Source organism: Salmo salar, chromosome 17 (genome assembly GCF_965601325.2).
Source record: "Salmo salar chromosome 17, fSalSal1, whole genome shotgun sequence".
In the NCBI taxonomy this organism is placed as follows: Eukaryota; Metazoa; Chordata; class Actinopteri; order Salmoniformes; family Salmonidae; genus Salmo; species Salmo salar.
Genome location: NC_138307.1, coordinates 13,084,484 through 13,109,601, shown reverse-complemented (window position 1 = coordinate 13,109,601; position 25,118 = coordinate 13,084,484). Strand labels below are relative to the sequence as shown.

The window sequence follows — 25,118 nt, the reverse complement described above, 5'->3', positions numbered from 1 at the left end:
GGTTGCCAGTTCCAATCCGGCATGTGCCTTTCTACATGACTCATGGACTGAACAGCTTTAAATATGTGAAACAACCAGTGTGGTGGCCTCCCCCTGATGGCACCATGAAATAGGTACAGGGACCAGAAGGTCAAATCTCAGTGTGGTTTGTTTTCTAACCTTACCCCAACCCCTATTCCTGAAATTACAATCACCTTTGTTTCTGCCCTCGACAACATCTAATAAGGAAAACCACATTTATAAATGTTGATCTGGGGCTTTACTCAATCTGTATGGCGGAAGTTCCTCGCTATAGCGCAAATGAAATTGAAAGGCAATGTTCGTGTAGACTGTATTAAAGGTAAACGCCACGGCAGCTTAATCAGAAATGATTATTTGGTATGGCTAAATAACTTACGTTTTTACATTGAATACACATTACCACATTTAATAAATATGAATTATACAAAGATGACTAATCTAAAAACTGCTGCTGCAAAAAAATGAAGGCACTAAAACTACATTACGTAGTTTATACTTTCAACCAGACAATAGGCCATGTAAATGAATCTAAGGAAAGAGTCCTCAAATTTTGGCCCTTGTAAATTATGTACACAAGTCTGGCAAAGATATTTATCAGTCAAGTCACAATCGTTATTCCTTTAAAATCGATTGGTTACTGCATGTTCGTTTGATAAATAAACTAAAATAAATAAGGGACAGTTAACATTTAGTGTTTCCCCATCCCAACTTTCTTAGCTTGGGGAAAAATCCCTACAACTGCATAAGTGGATTTGACTCAACTCAGCCTATGGCACACTGGACCAAACCGTTCCACCTCTTCGCAGCTTCCTGTCCAAATGGAGTTTTTGCAGGGTGATAAGGCACTGTTGATCTCTGTAGACTGGAGAATACCATGGGACTTCAGTACCAGCCAACTCTGAGGAGCAGTACTCCAGGCTTAAACAATAGTCAAAGCCTCCTCCAGGCTGTTACAGGGCCGTCTCAAAGATGACCAAGTTGCCGTCCACTCCGACCCCTCCGTTGGTCGTACTGGGACGACTCCGGCTGTTGTATGCCTGAATCAAGACGAGACAACCGGTGTTAGTGTACACCAACCCGAAAAGTCAGAGGTATGTGGACGCACAAGAACACAACTCCCACACATCTGTGTGGTAGCATGTCACTTTGAACAGTAAGCTATTTCACTACCAGAGAACAGAGTGGGAGAGTAAAGTGAACATACTCTGTTGAGTCAGTATGCTACTTACCTGTTTAGCTGACTGCAGGAGGGCAACAGCCTCCTGCCTGCCTGTCTGCTGGACCATCTTGAAGAAGATACCATCAGGGTTCTGAAGTAGGGTGTAGGGCTCGTCGTATGCGTGGATCTGACCCGCGTCTAGAACCTGGGAACAGAATGAAGTTATAGTAAGTCATCTATGGTCTATCATTAGGATACAAAAAGGACCTGACAAGCCCTTGGACACACGTTGAAATGTTCTTGAAAGAAAAGCAAATTTTTTTGGTCCATTAAAATATCAAATGAATCAGAAATACAGTGTAGACATTTAATGTTGTAAATGACTACTGTAGCTGGAAACGGCAGATTTTATGGAATATCTATATAGGCGTACAGAGGCCCATTATCAGCAAACATCACTCCTGTGTTCCAATGGCACGTGTTAGCTATTCCAAGTTTATCATAAAAAAAAAAAAAGACACTTATCATTAGAAAACCCTTTTGCAATTATGTTAACACAAACTGTTGTGCTGATTTTGAAGAAGCAATAAAACTGACCTTCTTTAGACTAGTTGAGTATCTGGAGCATCAGTATTTGTGGGTTCGATTACAGGCTTAAAATAGCCAGAAACAAAGTACTTTCTTCTGAAACTTGTCAGTCTATTCTTGTTCTGAGAAATGAAGGCTATTCCATGTGAGAAATTGCCAAGAAACTGAAGATCTCAGTGCAAACTGGATCTAACCAGAATAGAAAGTGGGAGGCCCCGGTGCACAATTGAGCAAGAGGATAAGTACATTAGAGTATCTAGTTTGAGAAACATCTTAATCTTTTCTTTTTATTGGCCAGTCTGAGATATGGCTTTTTCTTTGCATCTCTGCCTAGAAGGCCAGCATCCTGGAGTTGCCTCTTCACGTTGAGACTGGTGTTTTGCAGGTACTATTTAATGAAGCTGCCAGTTGAGGACTTGTGACGCATCTGTTTCTCAAACTAGACACTAATGTACTTGTCCTCTTGCTCAGTTGTGCACCGGGGCATCCCACTATTCTGGTTTAAGCCAGTTTGCGCTATTCTGTGACGGGAGTAATACACAGCGTTGTATGAGATCTTCAGTTTCTCTGCAATTTCTCACATGGAATAGCCTTCCTTTCTCAGAACAAGAATAGACTGACAAGTTTCAGAAGAAAGTTATTTGTTTCTGGCTATTTTAACCCTGTAATCGAACCCACAAATGCTGATGCTCCAGATACTCAGCTAGTCTAAAGAAGGTCAGTTTTATTGCAGTTTTCAGCTGTCCTAACAATTGCAAAAGGGTTTTCTAATGAACAATTAGGCTTTTAAAATGATAAACTTGGATTAGCGAACACATGAGTGATGGTTGCTGATAATGGGCCCCTGTAAATATTCCAATAAAAATCTGCCGTTTCCAGCTACAATAGTAATTTACAATATTAGCAATGTCAACACTGTACTTCTGATCAATGATGTTATTTTAAAAAGGACAAAATAGATTTCTTTCAAAAACAAAAACATTTTAATAGTGTGTGTATATATATATATAAATATAAAAAACTCATACTCTAGAGTAGACAGATACCCAGTTGGGTGATCATTGTGTAACTGGAGAGCTCACCAGAATACGGTCGCTGTCTATGATGGTGTTGAGGCGGTGGGCGATGGTGAGCACGGTACACTCCCTGAATTTGTCTCGTATCGTCTTCTGGATCAACTCGTCTGTTCTACAGAGCCAGGACACAGACAGGGAGGACACACTCAGCTGGGAGGAAGAAACACACTCACACTTTCCTCTACTACTAGATGCCTCCCAGTCTTATGTTGCATTCATAACCAAGTGGGAAGGTGGTAATTACCAGTTGGATGCTTTCAACTAATTGAGAAAAGACGAGTGGCTAATTGACAACAGGCTGCATCAAACTAAAATTACAGCTATCATGCCTGTGAACAAATAAGTGTTCGAAAACCATATTAGTAAATAGCTTTTTTTTTTGTACGGTTTTACTGTTTCATTTAACAGTCAAATGTTATCGAGAATTTCCTTAGTAGGTGAGGTCAGCATGTGAGAAAAGTCAGAACTCAGGGATGATAGACGAGTTTCCCCACTAGTAATTACTAGTTGGAAGGGCCTTCAAGTGGATTTTCCCAGTCATAAGTGGTAAATACCACCTTCCCACTTGGTTATGAATGCAGCATTAAAGCATATCAGCTGCCTCTGCTGCTCAGCTCTAAAGGACAGACAGGAGGTCCTCCATGGCAACACATGTGTATGGGAGAGGCAGCTCTGTACCTGGGGTCCACGTTGGCCGTGGCCTCGTCGATGATGAGGATGCGGTTCTTCCTCAGGACGGCTCGGGCCAGACAGACCAGCTGCCTCTGACCCACACTGAAGTTGGAGCCCGACTCAGCCAGAACCGTCTCCATCTTATTGGGCAGCTCCTCCACCACAGACTTCAGCTGGACCTGGAGAGGAAACAGTTACTGGAGTAAGTAAGTTTCCACAACCTGTATGTCAATGCGTGAGAGTATATCCTGTTACTGTATCAATAGGAGTCTGAGGAGCAGTACCTCTTGGAGAGCGTTCCACAGGTCCTCGTCTGTGTGCTGGCTGAAAGGGTCCAGGTTCTTCCTCATGGTGCCGGTGAAAAGCACAGGGTCCTGCAGAACAGAGGGGCCACAAACAGAAAAATGTAATAAGCTCTAACAGAGCCATATCTGAACTAGGAGCCTTTACTACATTCAGAAGGACTAAGGGACAGAGCAGCCACAGAAGACCCACCAACAGTAGCTACCTGAGGTATGATGGACATCTTCTGGCGCAGGTCATGAAGGCCGATCTCGGAGGTCAGAACTCCGTCAATGTAGATCCTGCCCTCTGGCTCTGCCAGGCGGAAGAGAGCCGATACCAGGGAGCTTTTCCCCGCACCCGTCCTGCCCACGATGCCAACCTTCTCTTTGGGCCTGAACATGGCCTTCATGTCCTTCAGGACCACCGGTCCGTCTGAGCTGTAGGAGAAGCTGACCCGGTCAAAGGTGATGAGGCCTTGGCTCGGCCACTCAGGAGGAGGACGCTTCTGGGTTTCCCAGGGTGCTTCACTCTCCAGCTCTGTGTACTCCACCACCCTCTCCACTGATGTCATCTGAGGACGGTGAATAAACCATGTCAGTCAAACAGGCCTGGCTTTTGTCCTAGCATGGCTTCTCTAAGCAGCCCAGTACATAATTGGGGGTGAGCTCACTGCCATCCAGGAAGGCAGGCCCAAATTCCAGCCACCCAAGACAGACTGTCCTCTTCCGCACGGTAAGTGGTACCAGCGCATCAAGTCTGACACCAACAGGCTCCTGAACAGCTTCTATCCCCAAGCCACAAGACTGCTAAATAGCTACACAAACTATCAGAGTTGACCCTTGTATTTAATTTTGTCTCTATGCGCACTGACAGGACTCTACACACTCACTCATTTCATTTGCACACACATATTAGCTGCTGCTACTCTGTTTATCATACATCCTGATGCCTAGTTACCCCACCCCCTGCACATTGTAAATATGGTACTGGAACTGACTGACCCCAATTATAGCTTACTGACTTCACATGTTCTTCTTATTTCTATTTCTCATGTGATTTTGTGTTGTTATTTTTAATACTACATTGATTACTGCATTGTTAGGTTTAGAGCTGGCAAGAAAAGGCATTTCAATGTACTTGTGAAGTACATTTAAACTTGAAACTAAAAGCACTATAGAGAACTGCATTAAGAAGCTTCAGAAAACCCTCAGGCTGGATTCTTGAAAGATGTTATGGACGAACATTGCATCCTGGCATGAAAACCAGCATGAAGAAGATGAAAGGCCAAATAGACAGTGTCAGAGTGACCACTAATAGTTCTGAGAACTGGGTTACACATCTCAATCAACATATTTCCAGACTAAGTTGTCTGGTGGGTTTGTAAAGCATGTAGCATCTCTGAAGAAGGGGTTGATTGTAAATACAGGTGTTCCTCTACATATCTGGTTGTCTCACCATGTTCTCCACCTCAGCACTCTGCCGTACCCCCCACTGGAACATCCCCATGAGAGTCACAGCGTAGGACAACGCCAGGCCTACAGATCCAGCCTCCACCTCTAACACGGCCCGGAGGAGAAACAAACAGGACACTGGTTAGACCCAATGCTCAATCAATCATTGTTATTCTAGGTCTGGTCTGGCAACAAGCTGCAGTTTTCATAACCTCCTTCAGCCCAAGTGTACTCTGTAATTGTGTTGGCTCTGTGTGCCGTTGTCCCTTACGGTCTCGGAGCAGAAGGCAGCCGAAGGCGGTGATGGTGACGAAGACGGCGCACATGCCATCCAGGCGGACGGCGAACCAGCGAGAGGTGACCAGGAACAGGAACCAGGATTCTGAGGGACACTGATTCAGTTATATTCCTATAGAACACACTGTACAGAGCGGAGACTGGGTACAATGTAAACATGTTATTAAATATCATTCTCCATCAATGTACTTAGACCCATTTGAGACAAACAAAACGGAAGTAAGGCAGCATTGAAAGGACAACCACCTGAGTGCAGATCCTGATAAGCGTCAAAGGTATTTTGGAATCGCTCCTCGGCTCTGAAGGCTCGAATCGTCCACAGACCTTGGAGGGACGAGGACAGGTGGGAAAAGACTGGACTCCGAGCTGCAGAGAGACACACCGTTACGGATTACTGTCCATGTGCACGCAGACTATTGAGCAAAAAAAGGCCACTGGCACTCACTGGTGGATTCCAGGCGCTTGACATCTCGTGACGTCTGCAGGAAGTAGCGTCTCAGGAACAGGAAGACGATGATAAGAGGAGCCAATGGGATGAGGATCCAGGGGATGACGGAGGCCGCTACAGCGACCACACCGATGATCTGCAGGAATATCTACTCAGGAAAACATCCCAAAGACATAACCAGAGGAGAGGGAACAGGTTAACTGGTGATCGAATAGTAAATACCTTGTAAAGATGACTGGCCAAAATGTGTCGTGGCTCACCTGAATGAAGTCCACAAAGGTCCAAGGTAAGGCCGCGTCCAGTTGGCCGATGTCCTTAGAGAAGCGGTTGAGGACTCTTCCTGGGACACAACAGAAGACAAGACCAGGAATTTAAAGACTTTTCTTTCTTTGTTTACAGATATTAATGTTTGACCTTAAGCAAACAATGTAGCATCTCTCATCACAGAAACTGTGGCAACAGAAAAATCGCTTTCCCTATGTGTTCCAGTTTGAGCATTGGCTTATGGCTCACCAATTGGGTTAATGTCAAAGAAGCGTACAGGTGTCCGGAGGATAGAGTTGAACATGCGGTTGTGCAGAGACTGAGCAGCTTTCACCAGCACATTGAACATCACCAGGCTCCTGGCAAAGCCAAAGATGAGAGTTGCTCCAGTCAAACCTGAAAACACAGATTTTCCATTTTAGGATGTTACATTTTGTAACACAGACAGACACAAAACGGTTATGGAGGAAGAAAAAGCCTTCATGACACTATTCTAGGAGTAGCAACAACTCCCCGAGTAGGGTTTCCACTGTCTCACCTGCGTAAATGCCGAGGTAGAAATCCAGGTTCAGCTGTTCAGTGACATTGACACCATTTTGGATGGTCACAGTGCCGTTAACGTTGAGCTTCTCCTGCTCTCCTGCCCTGTCAATCACAGAGGAGACAGAGCTAAAGCAGAGAGCCAGTCCCAACACAGCATGTTAAAAGGGTATCATGACAGTTGCATGACTGGAAATGAACAGTGAAATTAAAAATGTCTTACCAATATGCCAACCACCAGTCCTGCAGAATATATGCTGCCTGCACACAAAACATAAGTATGTGACTAGACCTATATCATTTAACGAAGTCGTCGTCAGATTGAGTTTCTTCCACACTACTAGTGCTGTTTTTGACCATGTAGTTGTACTGAGGTTATGATGTCATTACCTGAGCTAGGAACTGGAGTAATGCAACTCCTATCAACACCAGGATGTTGGCGCCTGCCTTCAGGTACTTGACATAGAGGCCGACGCCGATGGTCCCCTCCGAGCGGCTCTCCTCGACTACTGTCTGGACAGGCTCTGCCTGCAGTTACACACAAACACCATATGCTTTATTGGGGGTTATTCATTAAAGCCACTGCAAATAAAATAACATTACGGTGCACAGATATCATGTCAAGTGAGTCACTCTGTGTAGGTTCAAGCACGAGGGAAGTTGAGAACTTACACAACCCCTGTGTTGGGGAATCTGAGCATGTCAATAAGATACAAATTCACTTTTTTTTTTTAAAAGGAAAGTACAACATGTACTTTGCTGTGGTTTGCATAGCTTCTACTAAAATTACAAGGCAACAGTAAACACTGTCCCCCACGAATGATGCAGTGCCCCCCCCCCTTGGGCCAAATAAGTGTAATTGTGTAAATGCCGGATTTCTATGGCAAGACATCATTCACCCAAGTGTCGTCAAAATCGGGTCAGTGCTGTCTGAGATATGACGGACTATGCTGTCTGGCAAACTTCTACTAAAAGTTTGTACGCACTGCCTTGTGGACAAAAAGAGCAAGCACAGGTAACTTTTTCCTTCACTCACTGCTTTGCTACCAAATATCAGGGGCAGAGTGAAAATGCTCCTAGTGACTGTATCTAAGGACTGGACCAGAAGTGGGCGGGACCCACCGGAAGCTGTTCAGTTCCATCTTTAACAGAGCGCATGGAGGAGGTGTGGGAGACCACTGAATTCTGCGAGAGGGTGCGGCTGCATGGCGAGCGGCTTTCAGTCTCCACCCCTGGGGCTTGTGGCCCCTCTTCTTCCCTCTTCAGGAGGGAGGTGAAGTCGACCCCAGAGCGCTGGAGTTCGCTGTACGTCCCCCTTGCCACCATGTGACCCTGAAACAGACACACGAAAGTCACACCCCACCAAACATCTGGAGTTTGTATGTAATGTATAAGTCTGTCTGCATTTATACGCGTGTTCACACCAACTGTTTACACCAACTGTTTACAGTGTAACCCATGGTAACACAACCACCCCCACTTTCAGTGCAGGTCCTGCATTAACTTGAGCACAGGGTAGTGCATGTGCTCCTATGTAGTCTTAAAGTGTGTGTGGAATGTTGAACACACCTCCTTGAGGACGAGGATCTGATTGGCTGCTTGGAGGTACTGTAACTGGTGGGTGACCAGGATGCGGGGCTTATTCTTCAGAATACCACAGATACACCTAGACACACATGGAAATAGACATGGAGACAGAGGATCAGTCTGAGATGACAGCAGACCTGTCAACCCTGTCCAACTTTTTAGAGTACCAGATGGCGCCGGCAAATTGGAGATTGTCACCTCTCAAACAGGGCCAATCACTAGGGCCAGCTCACAAGTATTGGCTTTTTAGACATGGTTCCTAAACAACAATAAAGGCAAAATAATTTTGAAAAAATTAAAAATATGATTGCATCTACACAGATCAAACTGGCTACACAATGCTTAAGTAGGCTACCACAAAGGGAACCTGAACTCTGTTCTCTAGAAGAGTCCGCTGTGTCAGCCTAGGTAAAGGTGCCTATTGGATTTCTTTGCAGCACGTATATCATTTCAGATTTTCTAAATTGATCAAATCTCAAATCTAGTGCAAAGGCATTTTAGAAGCATTTCCTCGTTAGCGAATACTAGACACTCACTCGTTCTTTATCGCGCAGTCTTCTAAACTCCCGACTCCATTTAAAGCCAAGATGTTTATATTGACTTTTGATAATTACAGTCTATCAGGTTGCGTGATCCTCGTAATGTTACGTGGAAAATACAACTAATGGGACGCAGTATTAAATGCATATCACAGTCGCATAAATGCGACCAGTTACTTTTCGTATTTCCATTTCATTTCTTTCACTAGCAAATGAACTGCTGGCACTTCAGAGCCCACTGAATGTCCATCTTATGTTCTCTAACGTTAGCTTGAAACCATTAGTGTTTACCTTTCCACAACACACGGGGTCAAAAAGGGATTTGTCCATGTGTTTACGTACAGCTGACAAGTCGGCAAACTCAGCATCACATCAAACAGGAGGAGGGGCAGACGCGTAGCAACGTCCAATAATGATGTATTAAATCGCCATATCTGTTGACACAAACTCCATACAGGTCTGTGTGTTGCAGCTCGAGAATCGGGATGATTTACTCAGTGGATGTATTTATTAAAATCAATTCAGGCCATATTCATTTCTGGATACTTTTAACTCATATCTCGTACATGGACAGAATTGCATAGTTGGTAGGTAAAAATGTGTGAATGTTGGCAGGTCTGTGACCGCATCCACACCAAAAACACAGATTTACACTTACAATGCTATTGAAACCTGTTCTAACCGTTATAGCTTTTCATACATGTGAGCCCTGCACAGTAAACGTGCTGCCCACTGCTCATCACTGCCCTGCTGGTTCCATTATGAACACTTTCCAGGGGACCATGTCATGTGACAGGAAGAGGTAGAGTAGGGCTCTGTTGGCCATTGTGTGCCTGACAGTGGCAGCAGCACCACTCCTTTTCCTGCCTTCCTACCCTCACTGTGATCAGAGGCTAGGGCTGCTTTGATGGAGACCTCAGGGAGGTTGGAATAGAGCGCTCCAGGCTTTCCGCTACCCTGCCAGATAAATCACCAGCCACCAACAAAGGACTGGGAGACAGGAGCAGGAACAGAACGCTTCATAACACCCCAGAACAATAGTGGAAGTACTGTACATATTCCAGTTTATGCTTCAGTATGTCAGTAGTTCATTCACTGCTTTACATGCTTCAGTAAGAGGAATACATTGCTCTATGCTTTGCTCATAATCAATGAGGTAATGTCCTTGCTTAGCCAATGTTACAGTAGCACATCTTGTTTAGACTTGGTGAGCTACCCTGTGGCAATCCCCGTGACCCCTTATAAGGACAAGGAGAGTGAGGATTATGCTGCTGCAAAATGGATGCGCTGGGCACAGATGTCAATTCAACATCTATTCCACATTGGTTCAACGTCATTACATTGAAATGACGTGGAAACAACCAGTGTGTGCCAAGTCGGTTTGTGTTTATCGTTTTGCTCTTTTACAGTCATGTTGAGACGGTGTACTGAGAGCAAAGTTCTAGCAGTGTATTGCGTCACTATTCAGTTGTGTATAAAAAAAGATATATTTTTAAAAACTGTTTAGCTGAAACTAAGGTTCACTCACTGTTCAAACAGGTGTCTCCCGACCTCAGCATCCACAGCACTTAGAGGGTCGTCCAGCAGGTAGATATCAGCATCCTGGTACACAGCCCTGAGACACAACAAGGCTTTCAGAGACTGGAAGATATTCATCTATAGAATGTACCTCAACTCATTTCTACTCTGGTATGAAGTGGAGCTGTGGTCTTACCGGGCCAGGTTCACTCTAGCTTTCTGTCCCCCACTGAGGGTGGCTCCTCTGTCCCCTATCACTGTCAGGTCCCCGTCTGGCAGCAGCTCCATATCCTGAACACAGAAGGGACAACAGAGACGACAGGGGTTAATAGGACCCACAACCATCACAATCCCTCCAACAGGAGGGCCATAATGACTATGTGCAGGACATGATCTTCCACACACAGAGGGAATGCAGTTTGTACACAGTGAAAGAGGACAGTGTTAATGTTACAGAGTGCACGGCTGGGGAAGTGACACTCACTACAGATCACTGTGTGTTTGAAGTGTTCTCCATGGCAAGTGAATGTGTGGCTGAAAGTCCAGTCCTCTGATCAAAGAGGAAGTGTGTTTGTAGAGCAGATGTCTGTTTCATGGGATGTGGTTGTGAGAGCGTGAATCTAGTCTCACATTGTGTTCAATAGGGCAGAGGGGACAGAGTGTGTATGTGTTCATGTACGAGTGTTGACAGCTCTGATGGAAGGCGTACCACCTAGAAACCAAGGTGTTGGTTCTCTTTGCAGTCAAAGTTCAAGAGACCCGACGGTCTCAATGGAGCTTCAATCCTTGCATTTAGAAATCTCCCAGCGTTAAATACCATGAGAGCTCCATTCAGTGTGTCTTACCCTCTTGAGGGCGCAGGCTCTCAGGACCTTCTCATACTTTTGAGGATGGAGCTCTTTGCCAAACAGGATGTTGCTGCGGATGGTTCCAGGGAACACCCAGGGCTGCTGGGAGGCGTAGGTCAGCTGACCTTTGACCTTCAACACCCCTTTGTCGTGAGGCAACTCCCCCAGGATGGCGCTGAGCAGAGAGGACTGTGGGAAATTTGAAGGGGGAACAGGTGAGCTTGATAAGAACATACCCTGAGTGTACAAAACATTAGGAACTACTCAATATTGCCCTCAGAATAGCCTCAAATCATCAGGGGAATGGACTCTACAAGGTGTCGAAAGCGTTAGAGATACTGGCCCATGTGGACTCCAGTGCTTCCCACAGTTGTGTCAAGTTGGCTAAATGTTCTTTGGGTGGTGGACCATTCTTGATACACAGGAAAACTCTTGAGCGTGAAACACCCTACAGCGTTGCAGTTCTTGACACACTCAAACCAGTCGCCTGGCACCAACTACCATACCCCATTCAAAGGCACTTAAATATTTTGTCTTGCCCATTCACCCTCAATGGCACCATGTCTCAAGGCTTAACAATCCTTATTTAACCTGTCCCCTCACCTTCATCTACACTGATTAAATTGGATTTAACAAGTGACATCAATAAGTTATCATAGCATTGACCTGGTAAGTATCATGGAAAGAGCAGGTATTCATAATGTTTTGTAAACTCAGTGTACACAAAGGCACTATGTCACAGTCAGAGGAGAAAACCTCAATGTTTACAAATCCTGCAATACCGTTTCTGATTCACACGGTAGAAAAATAATATTTCTAGTTGCCTTGCTGTCCTCACACAGTGATGTAATAGGCTGGCACACCAAGAAACATGACCTCTGACCTTTCCAGCCCCCACAGGTCCAATGACAGCGACAAGCTGCTCTGACTTTACTGTGAGTGACAGGTTCTGGAGAGACGGGGCGTCCTGACTCTGTACAGAGTGAGAGAGGGGACATTTCAGGTTAGACTTTATTATAAGAGTTGTAATACAGCGAGAGGTTAGCATGTCTTGGGGGTATGATCTAACTTTCTCACTCATCATTATTCACAAATCATTCAGGACTAGCCATAATCATGGTAGCAGCCACATGAATGTAGAAGTGTTTAAAAGCATTATATTCTTATTTACAATAAGTGACATTTAACATTCATTTCTATTGGGCACAAAATAATCTGAAACAACCTAAACAAACAGCAAATGCATCCAACACGTTTGTAGAGTCCCAAGCTTGATGTAATCAGTGTGTGCTAGGAATATGGGACCAAATACTAAACTGTTGACTACTTTAATACACAAGTGAATTTGTTTAGAAATGCTTTTGGTCCCCTAAAATGGGAAGACTATGTACAAAAAGGTGCTGCAATTTCTAAACGGTTCACCTGATATGGATGAAAATACCGTCAAGTTAAAGCTGAGAGTCTGCACCTTAACCTCATAGTAATATTTAAAATGTGGAGTGTGTATACAGTGAGCTCAAAGTGCTGGAGTAGAGACAAAATTGCCTCTGTCCCAATACTATGAGCTCACTGTATACACACACAACAAGTAGCATCAAGCTGTAATAAAGGTGTGTGTGAGATAGCAGTAAACAGCACTGTAGCTGTATTTAGGAGTCTGAATGGCAGTGGTTGAACATTCACCGTGTCCCAGTAGCAAATCAGGTCCTGGATGTCCACATTGGGCTCTTGCTTCTCCTCCTGGAGGAATCCATGTTTGCTTTTCACAATCTCATCCAACAGGAGAAAAGTCTGAGAGTGGAAACAAGAGAGAACCAGTGATATACAGCCATGTCTCATCATGTTAACAAAAGCACCGCGTCGAGACGGAGCCCAGGCTTTGTTTACAATCGTGTTGGATCCAGATGACACATTTAACTTGAAGATCTTGATAGCAATGATGCCTGTTACGTCCCTGGCTTTGAACAATCAGATGGCATACAGTAATGAAAAGCCTGGCTGTGGCTCAGATAAGTCCCATGATGATTTTACAGTGACTGATCATAAAGCATGATAATGTGACAGGATTACATAATGAATCTTAGGGGGTCAGCCATAGCCAGGCCTTGTGTTTCACATTGGCATCCAGGCAACTGTCAGCACAGCACATCTAAAATTAACTAAAAATGAACCCAGCGCAGAGACGACACCTGCACTGTCAGAAGCCAACACGTGAAGAAGACGAGCTTTGCACAACCTCAGGAGAGCTCTGGTATTGTATGGTTCACACAGAGGTAATACTTACATTCGTCAGAGATAATGCATACAGTAATGCACAATAACCAGAACAACTTGCTGGATTAAAACCACCCAAGAAAGAATGTGATGATTCACATGAGCGCTTAGCTGCTTTTACATCTTCATTTCACACGGTTTCTTTTTAACGAGGGACAATGCGTCGTAGCATCTCTACCTTGGAATACTACAGATGCTGTGTGCTTCCCAGTAACTTTACCATATGATACCACAAACAAATACTGAAACTCCTTAAAATGGTTGCAGTCTCAGAAGCTCACATGTATTTTATACCTTGATCCTGCGGACGCTGATGCGCGTCTCAGACAGCTTCTCTATGGCCGAGGGGAAGAAGAGGGTGACGGTGAGGCGGACGGCACTGTACAAAGACACGGCCACAAACACCCGGCTGGCTGAGATGGTGTTCCCCAGGAGGACGTAGACGGTGAAGGTGATGAAGACTATGATCTTACTGGCCGCAAAGAAGGAGGCCATGTTGAGACCTCGCAGGTAGGAGCTCGACATGATCTTGGAGATCTCTTTCCTGAGGGAAGAATGAGAGAGAGGTGTTCCGTAACATAGCGTAACAAAAACAAACCCAGGAAGCATTTCAACAAATGTAACACCACAGAGAAACAAGTCTGCATATAAATATGCATGAGGATGCTACATGATTGACATGAAAACCAGGAAGACGACACACTGATAACATGGCTTTGATGACTGTTGGTTTATCTGGCCACTTATCTTAGCCCTGCGAGTATGTGTAAACACGTGTGGATATTCAAAAGGAGAGGAGCAGGGCTTGTCCTGTTGCATGAGGAGAGGTTGTTGCTATCCAGAATTCAAAACAGGGCCGATGTGCACCACAGATTCACTCAGTCACATTATGAACCACTGCACGAGGAATCCTTATGTAGCTCTTTATAAATTGCTCAGATTGAGTATTTTTAATCACTGGGAAGAACCATGGGCACCTTGTTTTCCTTATACTAACAGGCAGGTGACAGATTTAGACAGCCTTATGACTGGATAGTAGTAGCAGGTCCATGTCACAGCTCTGAGGTGGAGAAGCTGTGACAGAGCTTGTCGACACTTGTTAACATGCCAGTGGCTTTATGCCAGCTCTGTGATCCATTGTCCATTTTAGGACATCGTAGTATACGCCGAGTGTCCAAAACATTAAGGTCACCTTCTTAATATTGAGTTGCACCCCACTGTTGCCCTCAGCGGAGCCTCAATTCATTGGGTGGTGGACCATTCTTGATACACACCGGAAACGGTTCAGCGTGAAACTCAGCAGCGTTAGCACCTACTACCATACCCTCGTTCAAAGGCACTTAAATCTTTGGTCTTGCCCGTTCTCCCTCTGAATGGCATGCATACACAATCCATGTCTCAAGAATACTTCTTTAAGCCGTCTCCTCCCATTCATCTACACTGATTGAAGTGGATATAACAAGTGACATCAATAAGGGATCATAGCTTTCACCTGGTCAGTCTGTCATGGAAAGAGCAGGTGTCCTTAATGTTTTGTACACTCAGTGTACATGGTGGTTGTGTGTCTGAGGCCCACTAGCAATACCACACCAGGCAACAGTGGTGGTTATGAGAAGTAGGGTTTGGTGTTATCCAGATTTTCATACCGCTTCTGTATCATACCGGGGTATGGGGTTCCTGGCAATGCACACAAGGGGGCACCATTTCTTTTCAAACAGTAAAAAATAAAAGCTTACAAATGACTAGCGTATTCCCATAGCGGACGCTTGCTAATTGCAAACAAGCACAAGTCAACATAAACAAATTGCAAGGACAGACACCCACCAAGAAGCTTGATCTTGCAGGCTAGCCACTTAGCAAACCAAATACATAACTGGAGCCCTGAGTTGGAGGTGTCCAGTTTATTAGGTACACCACCCCGACAGTAATTCACATGGCTGGCAGACAGACATCCTGTTACTGTTCCACTGAACTTTAGAATGGGCAAAGCGAGTGACCAAAGAGACTAAGCATGGTATGATCGTCGGTGCCAGGTGGGCCGATTCCAGTATCTCAGCAACGGCAGTGACTAAGGTTACAGAGAATGGTGTGACAAACAAAAAACATCCAGTCAGTGGTAGTCCTGTGAGCGAAAACAGCTCGTTGATGAGCTCGAAGGAGAATGGCAAGAATCAGGCAAGATAACAGGTGGCCACAAACAGGCAAAGAACAGTGGTGTGGAAAACGGCATCTCAGAACACACAACTCCTCGGTCCTTGCAACAGTTGACCACACCGGGGTTCCACTCCTATCAGCTAAAAACAAGAAGACGCGGCTCCAATGGGCATGCCATCACCAACGCTGGATTATTGAGTGGAAAAACATTGCCTGGTCCAACGGTAGAGTCAGGATTTGGCATAAGCACCATGAGTCCATGGCCCCATCCTGCCTGGTGTCACCGGTACAGGCTGGTGGCGGTGGTGTAATGGTGTGGGGGAATGTTATCCTGGCTCACGTTAGGTCCATTGATACTAATTGAGCAAAGTTTCTAATCTCTGAAGAATTCAGACCATTCTAGAGGATGAATGAAAAAAGGAAACCGCACACTGCTCTTGATAGTATCACTGATATTTAATAAGCTTACGTATCGGCCTAACGGCCTTCGTCAGAGCTTTTGTGAATTTTCAGAAAACAGCACCTCTATGTAGACCTAGCCCCACCCACATCCGTTCCACGTATGGAAAGGGGTTGGAGGCAAAGGAAAAATAAATAAGTGCTACCAAACATAACAATATGCATTTCACAAATATTACAAAAGTGTATAGACAAGACGTACCGAACACGTCCATAAAATCACAACGAGGACATAGCAAGTTTTCATTAATCATTGGGTACATCATACGAAAAAACAAAGTAATCTTAAATAGGAACATATTTTAAATTCACAACATAACATACATAGGCATTTCATCATTAAGTCCTTTAGGAAATAATGTCTGGAGGGTGAAAATCCAAAAACATTCTCTTTTGCTCAGAGTATTATTAATATCACCTCCCCTGTCTGATATCTTGACTTTCTCTATGCCACAAAATCTAAAGGTTGAAATGTCATGCTTCAGGTCATTAAAATGTACTGCGACTGGATAATCCCTGTCGTTTCTCCTGATTGAACTTTTATGTTCACTAATTATCTGTTTGAGAGAGCGGGAGGTTTTACCGACATAGCAGAGCCCACATGGACATTTAATAATGTAAATAACATGGGTGGTGGTGCACGTGATGATATCGTTAATTTGAAACCGTTTTCCTGTGTGTGGGTGGCAGAAATATTCACACTTCATCATATTGTTGCACTGTGCGCATCCTCTACATTTATAGCTACCATTTGGACTTAATGATGAAATGCCTATGTATGTTATGTTGTGAATTTAAAATATGTTCCTATTTAAGATTACTTTGTTTTTTCGTATGATGTACCCAATGATTAATGAAAACTTGCTATGTCCTCGTTGTGATTTTATGGACGTGTTCGGTACGTCTTGTCTATACACTTTTGTAATATTTGTCTACATAGAGGTGCTGTTTTCTGAAAATTCACAAAAGCTCTGACGAAGGCCGTTAGGCCGATACGTAAGCTTATTAAATATCAGTGATACTATCAAGAGCAGTGTGCGGTTTCCTTTTTTCATTCATCCTGTTTCAACTGTTGCCATGCACCTGCAACAAGATTGCTCAGATGTGCGAGTGCCTTTTGAATCTTGTTAGACCATTCTAGAGGAAAAGGTGGCTAGATGGGTGTACCTAATAAATTGGCCCCTGAGTATATAGTGACAGTATTGAAAATCATACCGTGGGTATTTCAAAATACCCCAGTATACCACCCAAGACTAATGAAAAGGGTTAATCGCTAGGATTTCAGTCGATTTGACTGACAACTGTATGTTTTTATTTATTTATTTCACCTTTATTTAACCAGGTAGGCAAGTTGAGAACAAGTTCTCATTTACAATTGTTTGTATAACTTATACATTTGTGTCAGTGTTACTTTGGCACAAAGTACTAGATAAGCTTATCTAAAATGTCTGGACAAACCCTCAGGAGACTGACATGAATGTAGTTAGTGTGTTTGACAATTTCCTTAAACATCGTTACAACATCACAAGAAGCTATTGTTGGTGTCGATTCCTCATCACAGAAAAATAAGAGGAAGGTATTTGGTTAAAACACATCATGGGACCGTCACTCGCGTCAGCAATCCTAACAGGATAACCAGCTGAATTGAATCATGGGTGATGGCAGAATTTTTGAAATAACACATTTCGCAATCTGTAATGGGCTTTGGACAATAGCGCTTGTTAAGTAAGCATTATTACAGTAACAATATCTACAAATTTAACACTCTCTCAATATTGACTTTGTTCTGTGCAGTGGGATCAGTTCAAAATCTTCAATGTTATACTTTTTTTTTTTACCTTCTGACATCATTGACCAGTGCTGAGAAGGGCTTCTCCCAGGCATACATTTTGATGATCCTGATTCCAGACACCACTTCATTCATGGTGCGTATCCTATTGTCAGTCAAGGCAGCTGTTTTACTCCTGCAAGGAAAGGACACTTCTGAGCAATATTTTTATTGTTGAACATAAGACTGTAAAAACACCAGCTCCAAATGATTTTATTTTTGGAAATATTTGCAAGGAGCGTGCAAAGTAGAAATACTGGGGTGCAAAGGAGCAAAATAAATAAATACAGTAGGGGAAGAGGTAGTTGTTTGGGCTATTTACAGATGGGCTATGTACAGGTGCAGTGATCTGTGAGCTGCTCTGACAGCTGGTGCTTAAAGCTAGTGAGGGAGGTAAGAGTCTCCAGCTTCAGAGATTTATGTAGTTCGTTCCAGTCAATGGCAGCAGAGAACTGGAAGGAGAGGCGGCCAAAGGAGGAATTTGCTTTGGGGGTGACCAGTGAGATATACCTGCTGGAGCACGTGCAGCTATCATATGCAAATAAGGTTTGAAATGACTATGATTTAGTCAAATAATATATCTGTTTGGGCTTATTGCGGTCAATTTGCAGTCTACAAATGATTTGTAATCGTGTTCAAGCCCCCTGACTATCTGCTCAAGAAAAAAAAAAAAAAAAAAATATTTATAATTCTTTAAAAAAATAAAATAAAAATTATAACAAATAAATACATAAAAAAATATTCGCACAGCTGAATCTAGTTGACAATCCCTGCATTAGGTAAAAAAGAAAGACCACTATATATTTCTTAGACAAACCTGATTTATTGACAAGACAGCCAATTGTGCCCTCATAGGGTCCACGCTAGGGTTACGTCCTCATAGGGGCCACGCTAGGGTTACGTCCTCATAGGGGCCACGCTAGGGTTACGTCCTCATAGGGGCCACGCTAGGGTTACGTCCTCATAGGGGCCACGCTAGGGTTACGTCCTCATAGGGGCCACGCTAGGGTTACGTCCTCATAGGGGCCACACTAAAAGCAGGCCAAAGATCAGTTTACAAAGCCATTGGTATGTTCATTGGGTTTCATATTGGGCAAGAAAAGGAGGAAGGCACTCAATGCTGCTTGTTTTGAAAAATATTAAGCTCAAACTCCGATCTACATTGTGTTTTACCTGAACTTAGAGAAGAGCCTTCCGAACATGGTCTGCGTTGGCATGAGGATGACGAGGACAGCCATGCCTGCGAGGCATGATGGGCCAATCTCCACCCACAGCAGCCCCAGGACGGCCGCCGCCTGGAGAGGCCCCACCCACAGGAAGTGCAGGAAAATAGTCACCTGTAACCAAGCGAGGGGGAGAATCATGTGTTGGAACTCATAGGGTGACAGTGACAACAGGATTTTGGAAGATTATTGTACATCAGTTGTCTCAAATTCCCACCCGCAGGCCACCAGTGACTTACGGGCCTGCAGTGGCCATGAGTTCTAGACCTCTGTGTTACATCTACAACGTAGTTTGATGCTACAGTCACTGAATCGGACTGTGTACGTTCCAGTCAGCCATGTTCTAAACAGTAAACTGTAGCAGCATCTTTCCTTGACTTTGAATCATTGACCACAACATGCATCAAAACAGTAGTGTGGAGTAGGGCAGTGTTTTCCCAACCGTGGTCCTTGAGTAGCCCCAACAGTACACCGTTTCGTTGTAGCCTTCGACAAACACGCCTCATTCAACTCATTGAGGGCTTGATGATTAGTTGACATGTTGAATCAGGTGTACCTGTCCAGGGTTACAATAAAAATGTGTTCTGTTGGGGGTACTGGGGGACCAGGATTGGAAAACACTGGAGTAACAATGCAAATGTTAATTTGTCTGCCAGGTGCCTGGAGAAGCCTGTGACTGACCTTTATCAGAATGCACAGTACTATACCTCAGTCTGTCACCAAGAAACAGATCCCTTTAGATGCCAAAATAGGTTACGTTTTCACCCCAGGTGTCGGCACACTGATCAAAATTAAACTCAAGTGTTAACCTGCATGGTGCCAGTCAAAGTAACAACTCAGTCAACCTTGTGCGACTTATGCAAACTTCCAGGGTTGAAGTAACAGAGCTGATATTGGATTGGGTCTGTGTCTGCACAGTCGATCAAAAGTACAGGTTAATTTTCAACAGCTTTTTTCTACTGTTGCTATTAGACCAAGTCAGCAATATGCAAAGTGATTAGAAAAATATATATATTACAAGGTTCATACCTCATCAAACTTGTTGACATCGTTGGATAGCAGGTTCACTATTTGGCCTGTGGTTGTTTTTCCCATCGCTGCACTGCTGAGACACAGGGCCTGGGGTGACACAGACATTACCAAGTTAATTATTGCAAACTCAATAAATAACACCAAGTGATTTGTTACTGTCACAATACAAAAGAAAATACCTACACGTCAGTTTGGAAAGGCAGACATACCCTAGAGCAGGGTTTCCCAGCCCTCTCCTCAGGGACCACTAGTCGCTTCACATTTTTGTTGTAGTCCTAAACTGGCACACCTGATTAAATTACTCTATCAATCATCAACCCCTTGACTAATTGAATCAGGTGTGCAAGTTTAGGACTACAACAAAAATGTGAAACGTATGTTGGTCCCTGAGGAGAGGGTTGGGAAATACTGCCCTAGGTGAGGGGAGTTCCTTTCCAATTTGTGACCTTAATTCATCAAGTACAAGAGTGGAGCGAAAACCCGCAGATACTCTGCCCTCTGTGGAATGAGTTTGACGTGTGTGAGAGTGTGTGAGAGAGAGACTCATCCTTTAGTCAGCCGAGTTGAAGTTCAGAAACGACCTTGAGAAAGAAAAAAAAGGTGTGTAGGCATGTGTCTCTTATAAAGACCTTCTTGTAGATCATGTGACACATGGCTACTCGCATCTTCATGCCGCTCCTCTGGACGTGGAAGAAGTAGAGGTGATGCGTGATGGCCAGGATCAGGGTGGACAGACAGACACCAGCAGCGTAGCCAAAGGCCTCATATAGTGCGTCCATATTATCAGGATCGTACTTCTCAAAGTACTGGATCAACTTTCCCAAGAACACTGGCTGGATCACCTTAATCACCTCCTATTGGGGGAACAAGAGAAGAGGTAGAGAATATAACAGAGAATATGAGGTGAATCCACAGCTTGATATATAAACATATGGCTAAGATATCATTGAAATTCCCTAGCAGGGCAGGGTACCGGTAAGTATTCCACAGTCATGTTTTTTTTCTACATACCTCAATAAGAGTAAAGATCCCCAGCACTGCGTAGGGTTTCCAGTAGCACTTGATGAGGACTTTGGTGAGTTTGGGAGGCCTGAGATCTTTAGCAGCCTTCTGCACCTCATGGTCCCAGTGCCTGTGGAAAGACGGCTTTCCTTTTACTATGGGAGAATCTCAATTGAAATGACTTGATTTCTCACATCCTCTCCAATGAGTTTTGAGAAGGAGGCGAGGACCGACGACGCAAGGAATCCCTATAAGTACCTGGATGTTCAATTCTGCATTGCATCATGTGGTGATACAATTGCACAATCTAGGATTGGTACAGCCATTTCTTTACATTTAAATTAGTGATATAGATCACACATGGAACACCTTTAAATAGTTCTGAAGTAACTACATTGATTTGTCATTTTAAAATATATCGAGGTCGTTTTCCCTGCAAAAACATGGAGTTTTTATTATTCAAACCACCTGCGGGCCAGATTGGACCCTTCCAATGTTTGACACCCCCGTTTGGACAAAGACAACAGATCGGTCAGCTTGACAACATTTAACAGACGTAGGATATTTTATTTAAATTTGTGTACCTCCATTTAGTATGATATGCTACGTTGCGTATGGAATAATGGTCCGGTTACTTAAGACAGAAACAAAAGTTGGGTGGTTGGTCGGGGAGAACGGGTTCGTCCAGCAACTCAAAGGTTGCATGTTTTAGTCGCGTCAGGGACAACTGTAGCATTTTAGCTAACCGTTCCCCTAACCTCTACTTTACAGGTATGGAGAATTTAAGTTAATACTCCTAACCTGCTGCTTTAGCCGCTAACGTTAGCCACAAATGCTAATGACGCAACAAGAAGCCTGGCCTCAGAGCAAGACGTATAATACTATACATCCTCAAAGATGCTTGATACATTCAGTCATCCAATTTGTATGATGTGGTACGACCGTTATTCCATTTGTAAGGTAACATATCATACTAAATGGAGGGATACAAATGTACATTCCAAATCCAACAAATTGCCCTGGGGCCAGGTTGGATAGGTGAATCTAGACAACGTCTTGGTGAAATGCTGAAACATTTGTTTATTTTCTCATATTTCTTCATTTACATGCTTCCTTTTATTGAGCCATTTCATAACCATCCTTGAAAGCAGGCAGGACAGGCAGCCTGTAAAATATTAACAATGACATGTTAAATGCAGCAACTCCTTTCCATCTATTTATCAAAGGGTAAACAGCCAACAGAATATGGCTTTCATGATATGCTTGGTGTATAGTAGTGGGAGTATAAACATCCTCAGGTGGGCGATAAGCAACTGGTTCGAAGGCCATTCCGCTTTACGTTCCATTTGGCCTTAATTAACCACAATTCAACAGGCTACTTCTGACTTAGTTCAGAATTATAGGTTTGCCATACCTCTGTAGTTCCTCTCCCAGTCTCTCAGATCCATCCTCCGGAAGCACTTTGTACATGTCATCTTCCTCTAGCCTCCGTTTGTATCCAATGCGGAACAAAGGATTTAGCCAGCTAACGAAAAAGAGAAGAGGTAGAGATGAAGTGTTTAATACATGTAGTGTTACATTCAGGATGAGCAGGGCAATGCATGCACTAGACCAGGGGTTCCCAAACTCGGTCCTGGGGCCCCCCCTGGGTGCACGTTTTGTTTTTTCCCCTAGCACTACACATCTGATTCAAATAATCAAATCTTGATGATGAGTTAGTTATTTGAATCACTGTAGTGCTAGTGAAAAAAAAGAAAGAAAAAACATGCACTCAGGGAGGCCCCAGGACCAAGTTTGGGAAACCCTGCAGTAGACCAGTGCTTCCTAAACTTTTTCACCCATGCCCCCCCTTTCATCTAGAGCTAGGAATTACCAAGGACCTCACGATATTATCCCAATACTTAGGTTCCAATATGATATGTATTGTGATTCTATACTGTGATTTTATTGCGATTCGATGTTCCAAACATATTGCTCTTCACATGTCTGCTGCAGAGGGACAAGACAGCTATGAGAAAACAGGTTTTGATCCATCATAGAAATAAAAGTGCTGAAATGAATTGGCTCCCTATTAAAAGATGGAAAACAAGCTATGAAGGACAAATACTGGGGATTTGGTACAGCAAACTAGCACAAAAATATTGGGATAGTCAAAACGATACATCATCAAAAATAATATCCCGATATGTAGCTATCAATGTTTTCCCCGATGACTACTTTCATAATTGGTGAACATCACCTGGACATTTCTGACAAGTTATAAATAGCTCTAAGGTCTGCAAAGACACGAGGAACTGATGATGCACTACCCAATTTCAAAATTACACCTTGTGCATTATACTATTACAACTTTCAAGAGTAAGTTGAAAGCCTGACTGAGTTTATAAAAATAAAAAAAGTTGTTTATTCTTCATCTCCCACTACCTCTCCAAGCCCCCACTGCAGTAGACAATCACTCTATTTGTGACATAGGCCTACTGGTAGCATGTCTTTGTAAAAAGCATTTACTGTAAATGCTTGAGTACCCAACTGTGTGCACTGTGCATGTAAAATGTACAAATTGTCAGCAAATGCCTTAGCAAACAGCAAATGTTGTTTTAGAGACCTACTCCAGCCACCTTTTCAGCTCATTTGCACTCGGAAAAAACGATTTTGCTCAAAACATTTGTTTTACCCATTTGTATATTACTGTATTTATACGTGGAGGTGGGGTCTTGTTTTTCAACAGGAAATGTCAAAAAATTGCTGGAGTACGTCTTTAATGTAAATATAAAGCACAGTTTGTCTCATTCAAGTCAAAACGAGGCATCCATCCTTTCTCTTCTCGCAGGGGTTTACATCTGAGTGTATCCGAAACAAATGAGATGGCGATTAACAGCCTAGTTTGCGCAAACAATATTCTTGATTCATAAATTACTGGAATTTTACTTGGCGTCATCCTTAATCCAAGACTGAATGAATCAACCGGAAATTGTGATTTCACGGTGGGGAAAACCATCGAATTACATGGGTAAAACGCACTTTGTGATAAACCATACTAGTGATTTGAGTTATAAGTGTACATTATGACGTTATACCTAATTTAATTACACAGCAAATCGTTTAACCCCTCAAACTAAAATTAACCGAATACGTTTCGAATAGCCTAAAAGTACCACTTTCAGTAAACACTATAACGACTACCTGTAGAGCCTAGCTCAGCTTTATTTCAATAACCCGGCGGCGAAGGTTGTTGACTTACCAGAAGAATACCTGGGAGAAAATATTAGCTGTTGCCGATGGATTCGTCTTCGCATCTTTTTTTACCGGTTCCATATTTCCCTGCTGACACTATTCAAAGGCTTGGCCAACTTCCACGCGTGAGATGCGACAAAGTCTGCTACCTCCGCTCTTCAAAACGGTTACTTTATTTCCTGTTGTGTAACTTGGTTGCACGCACATGGTACTAGGCTAGGTTACAAGACAGCCAGCCAATCACTGACCTCGAGTCGGAATTGTGCTGTGGCACGCCACGCGCTGGCTAGCGCCAAACTGGTTCGTCACTAGTTACCAAAGTCATAATCCCCGCCTATTTCGAAAATGTATCTTCTTAAAATGTGTTTTTAACCTAACGCTAACCACACTACTAACCAAACCTTATGCCTAACCGTAAATTAAGACCAAAAAGCAGATTTTGGTTCTCATGAACTTTTACGAAAAGCCCATTTTGACTTTGTGGCTGCGGTAACTAATGGAAAAAAGAGCGGTGGAAATGTAGTAGTTGGTGGCAATCCACAGCAGCGGTCTCATTCAGTAATGTCCAAAATGTAAATATATAGTACTGCATGCTACATCCTTTCTAGGAATAGAGCAA

The 25,118-nt window shown here is 43.5% G+C and overlaps 1 protein-coding gene across 1 annotated transcript; it reads right to left on the bottom strand.

Annotated features, from left to right (window-relative positions):
- Positions 1-411: 411 nt before the first annotated feature.
- Positions 412-24,737, bottom strand: LOC106575314 (ATP-binding cassette sub-family C member 4). Its single transcript, XM_014151776.3, has 30 exons — positions 24,507-24,737; positions 22,680-22,790; positions 21,275-21,395; positions 20,893-21,117; positions 20,261-20,350; positions 19,182-19,345; positions 18,019-18,144; positions 13,862-14,111; positions 12,977-13,084; positions 12,177-12,266; positions 11,291-11,482; positions 10,642-10,736; positions 10,456-10,542; positions 8,371-8,467; positions 7,924-8,133; positions 7,192-7,329; positions 7,025-7,062; positions 6,800-6,906; positions 6,511-6,657; positions 6,258-6,337; positions 5,995-6,145; positions 5,796-5,915; positions 5,524-5,634; positions 5,257-5,357; positions 4,025-4,372; positions 3,801-3,890; positions 3,523-3,695; positions 2,851-2,956; positions 1,251-1,385; positions 412-1,058 (listed from the first exon to the last, which is right to left on the bottom strand). The coding sequence occupies exons 1-30, from the start codon at positions 24,578-24,580 to the stop codon at positions 972-974; spliced, it is 3,972 nt and encodes a 1,323-aa protein (XP_014007251.3). The 5' UTR covers positions 24,581-24,737; the 3' UTR covers positions 412-971.
- Between the last annotated feature and the right edge of the window lie 381 nt (positions 24,738-25,118).

Bases quoted from the DNA above. Each gene is read 5' to 3' on its own strand.
- LOC106575314 (XM_014151776.3), bottom strand. From the start codon at position 24,580: ATGGAACCGGTAAAAAAAGATGCGAAGACGAATCCATCGGCAACAGCT. The intron at 8,468-10,455 runs GTGAGTGAACCT...ATGTGTGTCTAG, and splicing joins GGGAGACACCTGTTTGAACA to GTGTATCTGTGGTATTCTGA. The intron at 6,146-6,257 runs GTGAGCCACGAC...TTTCCTGAGTAG, and splicing joins CCTTTGTGGACTTCATTCAG to ATATTCCTGCAGATCATCGG.